Source organism: Phocoena sinus, chromosome 7, assembly GCF_008692025.1.
Source record: "Phocoena sinus isolate mPhoSin1 chromosome 7, mPhoSin1.pri, whole genome shotgun sequence".
Classification (NCBI taxonomy): domain Eukaryota; kingdom Metazoa; phylum Chordata; class Mammalia; order Artiodactyla; family Phocoenidae; genus Phocoena; species Phocoena sinus.
The window spans coordinates 82441589-82459095 of NC_045769.1; the positions used below are offsets into that span (position 1 = coordinate 82441589).

The 17507-nt window shown below is 44.4% G+C and overlaps 1 protein-coding gene across 1 annotated transcript in view; it reads right to left on the minus strand.

Annotated features, from left to right (window-relative positions):
• The window catches only part of KIF5C (kinesin family member 5C), a 166156-nt gene that overhangs the window by 49746 nt on the left and 98903 nt on the right, over positions 1-17507 (minus strand). The window contains exons 12-13 of the mRNA XM_032638533.1: positions 6661-6836; positions 1093-1161 (exon numbers count right to left, since the gene is read on the minus strand). Coding sequence (XP_032494424.1) covers positions 1093-1161; positions 6661-6836 — 245 coding nt within the window. The remainder of the gene's footprint in view (positions 1-1092; positions 1162-6660; positions 6837-17507) is intronic.

Below are 17507 nucleotides of genomic sequence, written 5' to 3' on the forward strand. Positions count from 1 at the left end.
GAACAGATATTGTCTTGATAGTAGAGAAAAAAAATATTAAGAGTTTTAACTGTAACAAAAAGGAAAGGTTATCACAGGCAGTTGTACCAAGTTGGAGATGAAAAGCAACAGAATGGGAGGAAGATGGCAGGAAACACAAAGCAAATGAAGACTCTAGTTAAAAGTGGAATCAGTTAAATATGGTTCCTGCCAAGGGAAGTGTTTGGGCAGAGGGCATAATCATTGTCCTGGAGAGATGAAGGATAACAAAGAGGAAGAGAAAAAGATCGTTAGAGAGAGAGTTATGTCTACGAGAGGGCTGGGACTGGAGCCATGAACTTAAGCCACTTGCTATAATTGCATCATATGATCCAACTCACAGCATTTTAGCAACAAAGCAGAAAGCACCCTAAAGCACAAAAAGAGAAAACATACTTAGATGTCCTCAGTAAGAGAATTACGAATCATCTGTGTTTGATAGATTGGCTATCTGTTCTTTGCTTAGGTTCCTATTTGTAAAGTGCTTGGCAAAACACAATACAATAGAGACATTTACTGGAGAATTGAATGCCATCCAGGAAGAGACTGAAAAAAATTTCCCTCCTCGTTACCGTATCACATATATTCTAACGCAACACTTGGACCCCTATCTTCTTTGCTTTCCTCTCCTCTACCTTCTACTTTTGTTTTTGGGCTATTTTTTTTCCTACAAGACAGCACAAGAACATGGTGCATATCAAAGACCTGAGCTGTCTGATTTGCAAAGCCGAAGAAAGGCAGAAATGGCACAAACCAGGAGCGCTGGGCCCTGAGTATGAGGAAGCAGAATCATCCTTGCCCGACCTCCAAGCTCCTCTATTTCTGCCCTTCATAGACTGTGTAGCAGCCAGCTATGTACTCTCAAAACCCTAGAGTTCTAGGAAGTCACATTTATTTTCTAAATTCCCCTAAAATCAGCTTTCAGCAGGCACTGAAAGGAAATCTTCCAAGAAATTTTCACATGATGCAGTGATTTTAAAAAAAAACACTTTGCGAGTTAAATTTCTGGAACAAACATCAACAACAGAGTCATAAAAGAACTGTGTAAAAAAATTTTCTTATTGCATTCTTTACCTCATCCTGATCCAACATCTGTTGCTTTAGCTTTTCAGCCAGCTGGCTCTGCTGGTTAATTTCATCATCCTGAAACGAAATACCATATTTAATTTTTTGTGGTCGGTTATGTCATTTTTGCTATCCTGGTTTCTCGACGGATGACCGTTGGATACCAGGATGCCAGCTATAAGCTGGCTGATAAGATGAAGGAGATGGTGTGGTGCTTCCCCGCAGAAGAGAGACTGGTTAAAATACCACTTTGCCCACCTTGCTCAGCCAATGAAACATCTGGATATTCTGGGAAATACAATATCCTACACATTCAACTCAATTCCCGCTCATCCAGAAATCGGCGGTGAAGGGCTTGGGAACCGAAAGGAACTTTGGAGCTATCCCTCCAGCTTAAAGATGTTAACAGTGAACTCCTAGCTCAAAAAATAAGGGAGTGAATTTCTAGCCACCTGCAGTGTAATACATACATGTCCCAAACCTTGTTAACACATCTGTGACCAGGAACACTGCCATTTGATCGGTAGAAGAGACCAGTATTTCCACTTAAAACCTCTTACGTGGAGAAACTGGAAAACATTCACTAGAGAATTAATCTTTGGCATTACAGAGCTCCCTTTGATTAGGAGCTAATTTTCTTACCAGTCTGAAAAAACCTCAAGGAAGCTGGTGTGCAGAAACGTGATTGCTTCCTTTCTGGCCTGTCATTGAAGTGGGAAAGGATCTCCCCACAGGCAAGTTCACACTTCTCACTCTCAACTTCTGCCACTAGGTGTTGCTGCCACAAAGGCCAGAATCGCGGCCTCTCGCGGCCCCGTGCAGGCACCTCTGCCTCTCCCCTCCTTAGATGCGGTCCACCCGGTGTGGAAAGCAGCAGGCACCCAGCAGGCCTAACCGCACGAGACTCGGTCTTGGTTACGAAGATTTTCACGAGTTCAAACGGAATTGGGAAGCACAGCCTGTGAAGAAAGACAGCTTGGCTTCACATGTGCCTCTCCCTTAGGAACAGGAGGAAATGCTCTGTGGTGACGCTTCTGGGGTCTAAACCCCAAGCAGAGTCGGATCCAGTTCAGTGTTACTGTGTCCGTCCTTGTGCCAGGAGCTGCCCAGGTGTTTCCATGTGCAGCCCACAAGAAACCTGCACTGTGCTTTCTGCCTTTTCCAGGGTCGGGGAGGGAAGAGGGTAAACCCAAGGGCCTACGTGGCAGAACCTCAGTTTCCCACGGGATATTTTCCTGCCTGTTTGGTCGTGTTTGTGCATCCATTTAAATCAGATTAAATGTAAAAATCTATTAAATCACAACTGGATGCTTTCCATGGAGCAAGTAAATGCTAACACCAATATTATGAGATCTGCATCTCCTTTTCCTTTGTGTAGAACATCTTTGGGGCTTATTTCTCTGCTCAGGGAGATCCTGTTTCTACTGAACTTTTTACACCAACTCACCTATTTTATGTATAAGAAAATTCAAATACCAGAATATTTTCCAAAAAGTGCTCGGAAACCTATTATCCACGGACTAGATCTTAACAGCTGGCATCAAGCCCGTGTAAACATGTTCTAAGAGATGCGCTTGAATGTACAGATATAGACTGCACAGCACATCTTACTCTGAAGTTCTGAAAATTGTTTTACAATTTAAAATTCTTTAATGCTTCTAAAAAATACTTCAAGTCAGATTTCTGGCAGGAGAATTAGGGAAGTTATATCAGAGTGAAACCTCCCCCCAAAAATGGTACTTCCACAGTGAGAAGACTATATGTTGGGCATATTTTCTCTTCTACTTTATAAACTTAGAATGTCATTTACCAGGAATGATTCTGTGCTTATGTCCCTCCGCACATAAATATTAAACATCTTAACATGAAAGACTCAAGAAGTTTAACATGGGGGAGCTACCATCTCTTCCCCTGGGACGTATGAGCAACAGCTACAAGTGACATAAATCACAAGAGAAGCAAAACGGTAGTGCACGTGCTTTGTTCTTATACTGTGTTCATTCCAAAGCCTGAGACGCAGGCTTGCTCCTGACAGGTGAAGGGCTGCGATGCAGTGATTTTTGAGGTACTGTGAGAATCTAAGGGCCCTTAGCCCATCTGGGAAGGATGAAGAACAAGGATTACATTATAAGGACACGAATCACTTACATCAGAGACATTACCAAAACTACACTTACCCTTTCTTAAGGAAACTTCTCTAAGGAATTAGCATAGTCTACTGCGATTCTTTTTTAATTTTCAAAACTTTCAGAGTAAGATGTGCTGTGCAGTCTATATCTGTACATTCAAGCGCATCTCTTAGAACATGTTTACACAGGTTCACTCTGATGCCAACTGTTACGATCTGTCTATGGATAATGGTTTTCCAGGAACCTTTCAAAAAATATTCTGGTATTTGAAATAAAATAAGTGAGCCGTCAACAGGTCACTGGTCACCTTTAATTATAAAGATGTTTTTGTTGCAATGGTAATCAGTGAAATGAGGTTCAACTTCTACTTCTACTTACACTTAATTCCTCTCTTACAACTCCAACAGTACAGAAGCTCTGGAGAGGTGATGGGGAATAAGAGAGACAGTGGCAGTGCTGAGCTGCCTATCTTACAACTCTGCTTTCAGCCCACCTCTGCACCACCACCCCTCTGATACCATATATAATGTGGCTTCTCCCTTAAGCAAACAAAGGGAGGAGACAGAAAAGAAAGAAAGAAACCAATATTTATTGAGCATCTGCTATGTCTTAGAAACTTTTACTCCCCAATGAAACCTTTTAAAGTAACAGATGCGAACTCCATGTTGCAGACGAGAAAAACATCTTCAGTAGGTGGGTCATCGGCCCAGGTCTCTGCATTGTTAACTCACAGGTCTGACTCTAAAGTACATGATTTTTGGAAACAACCTAAATGTCCATCAACAGATGAATGGATAAAGAAGATGTGGTACGTATATATGCAGTGGAATACTACTCAGCCATTAAAAAGAATGAAATAACGCCATTTGCAGCAACGTGGATGCACCTAGAGATTATCATACTAAGTGAAGTAAGCCAGAAAGAGAAAGACAAATACCATATGATATCACTTGTACGTGGAATCTAAAATATGGCACAGATAAACCTATCTATAAAACAGAAATAGACTCACAGACATAGAGAACAGACTTGTGGTTGCCAAGGTGGGGGTGGGGGAAGGACTGGAAGTTTGGGATTAGCAGATGTAAACTATTATATAGGATGGATAAACAACAAGGTCCTACTGTATAGCACAGGGAACTATATTCAATATCCTGTGATAAACCATAATGGAAAAGGATATAAAAAAAGAACGTCTATACGTGTATAACTGAGTCACTTTGCTGTAAGCAGAGATTGGCACTACACTGTAAATCAGCTATACTTCCATAAAAAAAAAATTAAGTATTAAAAAATAATAATAAAGTGCATGCTTTTCCATCACACAGAGATGCCCTGGAAGAGCACCTGTCCTTAGACCCCTGGAGGGGCAGCACAGAGGGACAGAGCAGGCAGCAGGGAGGAGACCGCATAGTCTTTCTCCCACTGCATTCTTGACAAATTCATTAGGGCGGAAAAGTTCCTCATTTCAAGGGCTAAGGCCAAAATGGGATGAGCACCGGACTGGGAGTCAGAAGATGTGTAATCTCACTGCAGCTCTGCCCCCTACAGGTGATGTAAGTCATCTGACCACCCTGGGCTAGCCTTTCATCTAGACTTAGATACTTTCAGCACTGCCACTAATAATCTATGAAGGTGCCCTGTACCGACCCATGCATTCTCAAAAGTATCACACCACCTACCTCATCAGAAGCATGAAATAGCTCCTAGAACTGTTAAGAGGAGGACAAATAAGAATGACAGCTGACAAGTCATAATCAGGCCATCCATGGGTAGAGATATGAAGGTCAAACCACTAGCTTTGGTGCCCCCCTCCCCAGGCTGAGGCTCTGGGGCTCAGTCCTCTCCCAGATCTCTCAGCATCACCCTGTGATGGACCACACATGCTAATCTCAAAATGTGTGCTTAACAGGGTTTTCAAAACACACGCTAAAGGAAAATGATATAACAGAAAATGTCCTAGGTTGGTCATTAGGTGGCCGAGGCTCTAGGGTCAGCTCTGCCAGCTACCAACTGAGAACTGCCAAGGCCTGGCATTTCCTACACTTCAGGAGCTGGAGTCAAGACTCTGAAGTCTCCCTCAGAGCAAAGAGAAATCCTCATGCTGCCAAGGTAAAAGATCCCAATTCCAATCACTGCGGGCTTCTATTCACAGAGAATAGAGAGCGGAATCAGGTTATCACCCCGCATCCAGGATTCTTTGGGGATACTAAAAATGAACCATCAATTCTAAATGCTATTAAACAATAGCATTTCTTTGGAGAAATCGAGAAATCCACAGACACTATTCACTAACTTACTGATCTCCCTTTTCTCTCATTTTGTTTGAGGTTTTACATAAAACACCTGGGTAGAAATGGAAGGGTAACTATGTCTAGTGCCTAAAGAGTAATTAACCCAGCTCTCACGGTGTGAATATCTTATTAAATGTTACCCAAAGGGTAGGGTGACCCCAGTTTAACACTGCAGTTATAATGCAAACCCCCCCGAGTCGTAAGCACAAAGAGAACCAGCTTCCTTATGGCAACCAGTTACGTTTCCCTTGTGAAGGTGATACCAGACTCTGAGCTTTACTCAGAAGAGACAGGCCTGTAAGATTAATGACAACGTTAACATAACAAAGCTGTTTCATCCAAGCCAGAGGTGTCCCCGAGCACTCTGCGCTGAACCACAGCAGAAAAGATTAAATCAGACTAAAAATATCGGCAACCTTGATGAAATGCACTGAAAGGATTTAGATATTCCAAGGGCAATATGCCAAGATCACATGAAACATCAATTTTATTTCCTTTGCCTCTGGGATTCCTAACCCGACCTTCTTTGGGAATGAATGATACAGTGTTCTCCAAGATCTCTTTTCCTTTATTCCAGTTTGTGCACTGACATGGCTCTTTGAGTCCCAAAAGTTTGCCATGAAATTAGACATCCCAGCATGTCCAAACTACTTTGTTCAAGAGGATGCCCCTGAAAACAGCCTTACTGATGCTGCTACTACTGGCTCCTCATTCCAGGGTCTTAGAGCTACATAATTAAAGTACACACCTGAGTTTTGGGAGCTACCACCTTTGCCCCTATAGCTGGGACACTGCTGGAATTTCCAAGAGGTGATGGACAGGCCCAGAGAAGAAAACAAGGGACAATTCAAGAAAGATCACACAGCCTCCACTCTCATGCAGTGATAAGGCCCCATCCAATTTCTAGAGGTGAAGACGCTGTCTACCCAGGTCAACACTCCACTCTTCCGATCAAGTATCCATTCCACATGAATCCAATTCCCTGAGTCTGCCCAATGAAGAGCTAGGGTAAATACTAGGAAGACAGGCACAAACAGCAGTCTGCAGCCCTACATCAGTTCCGGGGGGCTTGAGCTGCTTCCAGCCAATAAATCTAGGACCTGCTGCTTTTAGTTTTTGTACCAGTGTGAGGTCTATAATCTCTGACTACAGACCTTATCATCCAGTTGTCGGTAGAGACTGGAGATCTCCTCATCATACTTCTCCTTCTCCTCTGCAGAGATGCCAGCAACCACAGGAACAATGTTGTCTATGATGGGGGTGTTATCACAGGGCTCCAGGGACTTCTGGTCCTTAGCACTGATCTGTTCATCCTCAGGCACAGCTTCTCCTGCAAAGCACAGCCAAGAGGAGTTAGGGATTGAAGAATTTCAGCGTGCAGCCCTCCAGGAAGAGGTCCAAAAATAGTCACTCCCGTGAAAAAGACACAGAGGACAGAATAAGGAGCTGTTGCATAGAGTTATAGCTTGTGTTCTTTCTATTTGACCAGAAAGGTCACAGTGAATTGACCAAAATGGGTCTAAGGAAGAAGGAGACTATGTAACACTCCCTCCCCCATGATGCATCACTGAAGTAAACTGGTTCCATCAACCACACAAGCTCTCCAACTTTGCAGTGATACCCAGAAATTTTGCATACAATTTTATTTGTTGAGGAATATGCTAGGGCTTTACTAGAATCATATTCTCTCTAGCGATTGATTCAAAGAGAAACAGACCTCTGAGGCATCCTAATTACAATTAATTAGGTTACTGTTTCATTAATAGAAACAGCCAAATCAAGGAACAAATTCGCCATTGTTAATAGAACACCGTAGGGCCCCAATCCTCAGACTCTGAGAATCTCTCACTCTGAAACAGGAAGTCAGGGTAGCCCCGGACCCGGGAACTCTGACTGACATCGCACAAACACACGTCCCACTACCACTCTCTCCCCCAGGAAGTCAGAATTAATTGTCTCAACTGGAGAGGTTCAAATAGAATAATTTCTTGTGATATCAGGTAATCCCAGGAAAGAAAAAGCAGCCCATCTAGAATATCATGCAGACACTCTGCAGACCGCTTCTTGGTCTGCAGAGGAGCATTTATGGGGCCTTCGAAGGAAGTAGTACCAAATGTGACCATGCAAATTGAGGGAAAAGGTGAAGTTCTCAAGCTGGTCAACGGCTATCCCCAACAAGAAAACCACCTTGCAAAGACAGACTGCATAAAAAGGAGTCGATGAAAACCACGTGGCTCAACTGTGTCTTTTAAATATCTTCTTGGAAAGCAAACCAAAACCAAACATACTTTTCCATCACAATGTTTACCATCAGTTTCACACTCAGTTTGCTACAATCAGTGAGTGTCTGCAACGTTCCAAGCCTCACCCAGTTCTCAGCCCGTAAAATGCGTTCTGTGGAATTCCCCAGGAAAACTGTCCTGAGCCAGAGGGAATTTCTCACAGAAAAAAAAAAAAAAAAAAAAAAAGACACCCCAAAACAAAGGAGAGAAGAACTGAACTAATCCATGGCTTCATGAACAGTATATATCAAGTCTCAAGAAACCCACCTGAACACTGATTGTGTACATTTATCTCAATATAAACAAAGCACTGTGATGGGTTAGCTTTGCTGCTTAAGACTCCATTATCTCACTTGATAATCACAAAACGGTACCATAGGCCTCCACGTCAAATAAAATTAACACTCAATGATCTCACCTTGGTATCACAGTTCCATTTGAAGCAGCAACTTGAAGCAAAGCCTGGAATAAATGATTACTTTGCTGAATACAAAACTGAGCCAACTTGTTTTTCTTCTGAAGCTCAACTACACTGTACTGTACCTAAGCCTTTTTCTAAAATTATTGACCTGAAACAAAACCAGAATATCTGAGTAGCCTTTGAGTTGAATCTGAACCAAATCATTATTTCATTCAGTTCCAATTCCTGGTTTGAAGCATCCATCAACAACCTTAGTGCGCAGACCGGATTTCATCCAATTAAAGGATCTATATTATCTAGAGCTTGCTATGTCCATGGGCTATAAAAGCAATACCGTGTTCTAGTTCCTAAGGATTTGTGTGTGTGTGCTTCAAAACATTATATATATATAAAATTATAAAAATATATATGTAAATATCTTTTTTTAACCATAGAGGATATACTAAAACTTTCGCCCTCCTTCTCCTCTACCTCCCAACTCTGTTCCTTCTCTAGAGAATTTCACCACTAACACTTTGGTAAATGTCCTTCCCCCACTCGGATCATGACTGTATCTCTCTCTAATTTTTCAATCCTAGCTTCTGAAATTTGTGAACAGGGCAATCCAGTGCAGTATGAATTGATCTTCCAGCTAAAGCATATTGAAGATGAAATTCTTAACTGCACTAGACCAGAAACCAGCCAGAATATAGTCATATTGTCCACAGGCCAATTCAGCCCAAGTCCAGAGGTAAGATACAAAAACATCTGAAAAGGACATATTCCCTGCATTCTTTGGTTCCAAATGGCCACAGAGGCAGTGATATCGTGAGGTTGGGGTGAGCTAAGGAGTTGCCCAGTGTGTATTTCCGTTTGTCTGGGTGGGCAGGAGTCAGGGATGAATCCCACAACCTAGCAGTGGGTGACCTGCTCTAACCAAAAGTCACAGGCTTGACTACCCCTAAAACTGCCCTCGTCTTCCACTGAGAAGTTATAGCATTACAAAGTTCCAGACTTGTCCCAGTTTAGAGAGGTTCAACAAGCTAGCCAACACTGCTCTGAGGCACCTGAAAGTGACCAACAGACACTGCATAAACATGGTCAGTGGGACACTAAGCCACCTATCAAGCCATTTCCTGCTTAACCTCTCGCTTTTTGTAAAGGTGAAGAAATAACAATGCCTTTAACACAGCACTGTTCTAAAGATTAATTAAACTAGTATATGTAAAAAACACAAAAGTCCATCTCTTATCCCCTCCTCTTCCTGACGAATTGTCAACTTTTTAGGTTTTGCAGATAAAATATCATTTTTACTTATCCTGAGATTAGTGTTTCTGGGGTCTTCACAATACCTTTGGTAGTTAGAGCTCAGTTCCCCCCAAAAATACAATACAGCCATACGAGTAGTGCCTTTAGGGTTTATTTATTTTTAACATCTTTATTGGAGTATAATTGCTTTACAATGTTGTGTTAGCGTCTGCTGCATAACAAAGTGAGTCAGCTATACGTACACATATATCCCCATATCCCCTCCCTCTTGCATCTCCCTCCCACCCTCCCTATCCCACCCCTCTAGGTGGTCACAAAGCACCAAGCTGATCTCCGGGCGCTATGCCGCTGCTTCCCACTAGCCTGGGTTATTTTTATTATTGTGAAAACAATATTTGAAACCTATAGCAGGTTTTCTGGTTTCCCTTGAACAATTCTCTGAATCGAAGCATCAACATGTCCCCCACAAAACTACATCTAAACAGCGAGCCCATCCCAGTTTTTATTCTAAAGGTCAGGCAGTCAGTATTATTTTTTGCAGCAGCCGTTCAGGCCGAGAAGAACAAAGCAACACACAGGAACAAAAGCAGAGGGTGTCTGGGGGAGAGCACAGCTCTTGCCCAGAGAGGAACCAAGAACAGGTTTTCCCAAACACCGCTGCCCTTCAAAGGACCGAGCAAATGACTTCCAGAAGCGTCCCTGGTAACTACACTGTCCAGCTCACAGACGCGTCTGGGGATTGTAAATTCCCAGCACTATGCAGGACCTGACACTAGGCAATCTGTCTCCATGGCAATCTCACAGCATTAATGGAGAATATTCCCTGCAATGCAGTGGATAGGGTCTCCGGAGAAGCCCCCGTGAGGTGATTATGGAATAACTGATTGTAACACAGAAGATAGCTGCAAACAAACCCTGGAGAAATAATGCCCTAAAATCTGGAGGTAGGAGAACAAGAAAAGGATCACAAATGAAGATTAGCATCTATTTTTATTCTCCTTTACATGAAAAGCAAATTTCTCTTAGTTTATCCCTTGAGGATTTATAAGGAAAGAGCTTATAATATTGTAAAGCATCTGCTATTTTAGAATGAAAACTCCGCCTCCCACCCCCCCCCAAGAAACATTTCCCTTTTTTACATAAGCATTCTGGCATTTCCTAATTTCCTATTGTCAGATGTAATTACCTTTAAGGACTAAAACCATTTGTGTGTACACAGGAGCATTCAGTTGGAGCATACCTATAAGGTTGCAGAGCACTTTAATTATAAAATGAAAACCCCCCAGAGGGCATAAATAACATTTCCACAAGAAGTAGAAATCCATCAATTGCAATAAACAAGAATGACAGACTAATCAAAAATTCTTGTTAGTGCTATTAGTTAAAAAATGCTAAAACAGGCTTTTGGGGGTTTTGTTTTTTTCAAAAAAAAAAAAAGAAAGAAAGAAAACCATTAGGCTGCCAGTAATTCATTAAAATTTCACACATGAAGTAGCAACAAGCTAGTTATCCTTTTCATAAGTTGAGTCCCTACAGCCTCTGGAGAACATAGTAAGGTAATTGGCTTCTCTCTGCAGCTCCAGGGCAAAGATTGGCTGGTCACTCACAGCTTCCGCCAGAAACCAGATCAGATCTGGCAAAGGAGGCACTCTCTTTTAATACCAATTAAACAGGCCCAGTGGCAGACCTAATGGCAGGTAATTTCTATATCAAAGAAACGAAAAGGAAACCTTTAAGTTGCCAGATGGGCAGCTGGATACAAGATGTCATTATATAAATGGGAGGTTTAAAAAAAATCATTCCTTTATGGGATTATTTTGCACTCAAAGAGCAGCTTTTACCCTATTTCCTCAAGATATTGTAAGAAGTTTAAGACATTCTCTAATCCTTTCTACAGTAATTTTCTAATAAACTGGTCACCCAGGACTCAGCATCCTCTTTACATTCTTCTTAAACAGGCCACACGATTCTCCTAGCGATCAGTATTCCTATTAGTGTTTCGTTGTGCTCTCAAAAGAAGGAAGAGGGCCTAACAAATTAGACCTCTCAAATGAAATGCTAACTTCTGGAGTTCTACAATAATCATGAGTATGAGAGGGGGGCCAGCATCTTCTACATATTTAATGCCAAAAAAAGCAAATTTGGTCCGAACTACGGAGGCTGCACAGTTCCACAGAGCCCCCATCAGCCTCGAGGTTACAGATTTAGCTACTTGGAGAAACAAGCCTACTGGCCTGGCAGGTTTTAAGTCTGGAGAACAAATCTGCTCTAGAGATTACTGATTTTTCCACACCTTCTCAGATTGTGATGAAATAATTTCTTTGCAGGACTTCAGCAGATGGGGTAAATCTACATCCACTCTGTTAGAAAATATTATATTATGCAAGAGATGCTGCAGATATGCAGTTTCATCAGGTCATTTCCCTGCACTTCTGACACCTGGATATTCAGGGCCTCTTTTTCTGACTGAAGCCCTTGTAAAAAGTTATCATTTTTTTTAAGAACAAAATTCAAAGAAGTACCAGAGAAGAGGGCATGTGTAATGACTGACCTGGCAGAGACTGGGAACTATGGACTCAACCCCTCTCTAAGCATCATGCCCCTGGGCCTTCAGCCCTCCTTCCCCATCCTCTTGTCTAGAGTCTTTTTGACGGATTGAGGAGGAGGGGGCAGCGGTGAACTGGAAGCTGAACTACCTAAATCTATCCCCACTTACAGGATGGTTCAAATCCTTTCTGTACATCCGATCAACAAGCAACAGAGCTGGAAAAAAAGAAAGATCCTATTTCTGACAGCTGCCCACTCCCTCTATCTGTCCTTAAGCAAGTAGGCTGAACAAATTTTCATGAGGCTAAAGTTGCCAGCAGAGCCTCCAGATTTGCAGAAAGACTGCCCGTCGATTTTAGCCCACAAGATGTCACTAGGAGATTGTGGTGGGCATGTGTTGTTTTTCAGACACTCAACAGCCACTCTCACAACAGCACCTTGACTGCCTTGTGAGGAATTACCCTCTCCAGTGCATGTAGTTTTGGTCAGACAACACATCAGGGTGTCCTGTCGTTCCCCAGACAAAGCACACCACCCAGCGCAGTATCCTCTAACTCTCCAGGGCCTCTGGGTCTCCAACGCACGAGACGAGGATGGAAACACATTTAGAGGGGATCCACTCCAGGTGTGGCCCCTTATAAGCCCAGTTCCTCAGCTGTTCTTTCGGTTCTGTGAGTTACTCATAGCCTTCTTTTTTTTTTTAACTGAAGAAGAGCTGATTTACAAAGTTGTGTTAGTTTCAGGCATACACCAAAGTGATTCAGTTATACATACACGTCTATTCTTTCTCAGATTCTTATCCGTTATAGGTTATTACAAGATACTGAATGTAGTTCCCTGCTTTCTCTTTTTGTTTAAGCTGGCAGGACCTTCACTGGCCCAGTGGGGAATGGAGCCAGGAGAGTGGAGGGTTCTCCCCACTCCTGCTTTGTAAAAACAAGGTGTGAGGGCTTCCCTGGTGGCGCAGTGGTTGAGAGTCCGCCTGCCAATGCAGGGGACACGGGTTTGTGCCCCAGTCCGGGAAGATCCCACATGCCGCGGAGCGGCTGGGCCCGTGAACCATGGCCCCCGAGCCTGTGCGTCCGGAGCCTGTGCTCCGCAACGGGAGAGGCCACAACAGTGAGACGCCCACGTACCGCAAAACAAACCAAAATAAAAAAAACAAGGTATGACTCCCCCCCGCCCCTTAAGCTCCCACGCACATGCCCTGGGCCACGCTGCCTGAACGGCAGTGGCAGAAATGAATTAAGGCTTGGTGTGGTATGTGCATTACTACGAGTCCCAGGCCATGTTCTGAGAATCAATGTTCTACTACACCCAGTGGAGAAAACCGCCAGCCTTGCATCGGAAGTAGCCCATTACGCTATAAGAATATAGGTGGGGATGGGGTGAGGACCAGCCTACAGGCACGTAATAGGATAGTATTTCATGGCTTTTGAATGACTTTGGGCAGGGAATGCTCTCTCCTGTGGCCAACTGTATCAGACGTACTGCTCTTCACTTATTTACAGTATCTGCCTGGGCCCAACTGGCCGCTGAGACATCATATTATTTTGCCTCTCCTACTCCTTTGTATTCCTACCTCATTCTGTGTAACAACAAACAGGCAAAAGCACAGGCATGCACACATATGCATGCTTTTCCCTGCTACACTCCTCCTCTCCTGCTCTCCTACCGCTGGAGTGGGGCAGCCAAATTTTTAAATGATAAACACTGTGCGGAAAGGAACCTTTTTCCCTAGGGAGGGTGCACACAGCTGAACAACGCTCCTTTATCACATTCTGACTGCAACCCGGGAATATCCATGTGTAGCCGTCACTGCAGTGAACTCAGCGGCTGCCCTCCCACACGTTTAGAACCAAGGTGCGTACCAGATTTCAGAAGCAAGTTGGAAATATCCTGCCACTTGGGTTGTAGTGGAGGGCACTGCCTCTTCTCTCCACTCCACCTTTCAAAATCCCTGCTCTCTAGTTGACACATCCCAGCCGTGCCCTCGTGACCATGAGGAATCAGGGTGCACGGGGCACCACGGAAGGAATTCCAGTCCCTTTTTTTCACACTCACCTCCGTGGCCTAAACACAAACCAGCAGGGCGGCACGCAGGCTGCACCCACAAGGGAAAGAGAATGAATTCAGGAGTCAAGCGCCCCGTGGAGTCACCTTGGGCGAGTCTCCTATCCTGCCTCAAGGGCTGCCGGAGGATTAAACACCTAGTCTCTCAGAACAGGACAGAAAGCCTCCGGGTTTTGTTGGATGTGCAGTTAATCCTTAAAATAGTTCTTCATTCATACCTGGTAAAAGGACCACTCCACCATGCGTCCACCTGTCTCCTTTCCTGCCTGACATTTTTATACCACTACAGTAGGTTCTCTACATTTGAAAACTTTTGCTTCCAGAAGAAAAAAGTGTTAGCTTGCCGGACAGGAGAGCTGCATCGATCTCCCTACTCTTAATCACTCAGTGATTACATGGTAATGGTGGGGGTGAGTGGAGGGGTCTCTCAAGACCCTTCCTCTTCTCTTCCCTCTCCTCTCTTCGGGAGTCTATACAGGACCTCACCCCTACCTATGCCTTCAATTACCTCCAGAAGATCCATGGCAGATCCCCTGAGCTCCAGACCTAACTTCTTATCTGGCATTTTCACCTGGATGTTACATGGGCACTTCAAACTCCCTTCTCACCTCCCTCGCCTCCCTTCTGGTTCTCCCCCTGTGTTTCTTGTCTCAGGGAGCACTTCTGCCCTCCATCCGACTCAGCAAGCTAGAAAACTTGACACTCTCTCTCCCTACGGCTTACTCCTCACCAAGCATTGCTGATTTCACCTCCTAAATACGTCTCCGGTCCGTCCATCTCTCTCCCTTTCCACTGCCCTGTCTCTCAACTCAACGACTATAATGTCATCTCTGGAAGACCACCCCAGGTCCTAGCCCTCCTCCCACACCCTCCAGTCCATCCTCCAACACAACCAATGGATCTTCAAAAATGTAAATCTCATCATACCATCTGCAGCTGAATAACCTTGAATGGCTTCTCACTGCTCCCAAGATAATGGCCACAATCCTGAACGAGGACTACATAGCCCTGTACGGGCCTGCCTGTCCCTCTCTCACCCATCTCAGTCCGTCTCGCCCAGCCCCAGATCTCCACACTGGCCTTCGCTCCCGTCCCATCAGGGTCATCGTAAACCTGGCTCCTCCCACCCTATCCGCACTTCCACCCTCACCTATTTTGCTCAGCTAACTGCTCTGTTTCACTCAGATCTTATTCCCTAGGTCGCTTATTGGGGAAATCTTTGCTGACTTGAGTCAAGCTCAGGGCCCTCTGCTGTAATAACTCCTAGCACCTTATACTTTCCCTTCTTGATGAACAGCACAGACTAGCATCGCATGGTTATTCGTCGCGGTTGGAGACTATCTCCCCCACCAGCCTGTAAGCTCCGTGAGGGCAGAGACCATGCCTGACTGCTCACCCTTTAACCTCCGGCACTGCATTAAACACATGCTTACTTAACAGACATTTATGAAAGTCTATCACGTGTCAGAAACCATACATTAGTTCTCCTGAATTATGTAAGTTAAGGGCTTAGGTAGGATCTCACCCTATAGGGCATGGAAAACAGTAAATTTCTGAGTGGATCTGCGGGGTGGGACAAAGAATTAAAATGATGTCAAGTGAGCAATCCAAGAGCAGGGGACAGCACCCAAAAGAGATGCAAGGCATGAGCGTGGGTTAGGCAAACAGGGCAGTGGGCAGACCCCAGAGGACAGCTGACTAAGGGATGGAGAACTGGAGGGTTGGAGCTTGGCAAAGGACAGGAAAGAAAAGAAAAACACAAGGTTAGTTGCCCACAGCACAGTGTTTCTAAGGCCAGTTCCCCCTCCCCTTGTCGGTTCCAGTTGCCCAGCAGAGAAGTGACCCAAGAGAATCCCAGAAATAGAACAAAATTTCATACAGCCACTCCCTGCCTTGCCAAGCACTCCTCCCTACTCTCCTACTCCTGCCAAATTGCAAGGAATCATCCACCAGCTGCAGGTGCTGAATTATTCAGTAATTCCAGCAGCCTTCAAAACACTTATGCAGCTAGAAAATCTCCCCAAAAGAAAAGAATTGTGTTATTTAGGCTACTAGGTCATTTCTTGAACCTCTCTAGAATCCTGGTTGCCCACGTAATTGTTTTTTCAATTGAACAGCAGCTCATGGACACCCCACCCTTCCTAGCAAAAACAGTGGCAAACATATAATCACAAGACGATGTGCTGCTAACTCCGCAGTTATAAGCAGGCAGGTTACCTGCCAAACCTGCACAGCCATCCCTAGGCTCCTGCACTTACCCAAGACTGAGATCTGATGCAGCACCTGCAATAAGTACCAAACGTGGCAGCAGAGAATCTGAAGGACAACCTCCAACTACCCACTATTCCCCTACACACGCACCAAGCTGCCTTGTTTCAGTGAAAAAAAAAGGGGGGGGGGACTGCTACCTTCTAACCTCCGTCACCAAGCGAAAACCATTAAAATAATCTGTCTGAGCCTGGATCTGGGAACCCTTCTTCAGCACCTCTCCCACAACCCACCCACCACTGCATGTCAGCCCTCTGAGCTGTTTTCTTTGAGCAGAACAAACCAAAGAGAATGTTTCAGGGAAAAAGAAAAATGAGTCACGAAACAAGCCTTTAAGCCTCCATTTTAGGACAGAGTTTCTTCAGGAATCCCCTATTTCTGGCTCTGAAGAAGCAGAGCATGACGATGAATTGGGCAAATAAAAATGCAAATATTTGCCAGTGGTGACTTTTAACCCCAAATCGATTACAAGACTCACATAGGAGAGAATGATATTTTTCATTTAATCAAAAGCAATCAGAGCCCCCAAAGTCCTGGGCACTGCCCTCTAAACCTCAAATATGGCTACCAGGGAGTGAATTACAGTGATAGACAGAGGGCATCTCATTGCAAAAAGATTAAGGGAACCTTGTAAACAAACAGTCACTTGCCCACACTAAGCATGTATGTCAGGCGCTTCCCTGGTGGTGCAGTGGTTAAGAATCCGCCTGCCAATGCACGGGACACGGGTTCGAGCCCTGGTCCGGGAAGATCCCACATGCCATGGAGCAACTAAGCCCACGTGCCACGACTACTGAGCCTGCGCTCTAGAGCCCGCGAGCCACAACTACTGAAGCCTGCACACCTAGAGCCTGTGCTCTGCAACAAGAGAAGCCACCACAATGAGCAGCCCACGCTCCACAACAAAGAGTAGACCCCGCTCACCGCAACTAGAGAAAGCCCACGCACAGCAACAAAGACCCAACGCAGCCCAAAAATAAATTTAAAAAAATTTAAAAACCCTTCCCCCAAAAGACATCGGGGAGTTTGGGTCAAAAAAAAAAGAATATACATCAGCCAAGTGATGGGGTGGGGCGGGAGTGACTGACTGCTAGGGAATAAGACAATATCTGCTTGTTCACATGGGCGGTTGCAAGGCAGGACCAAGCTCCACCGTCATCCA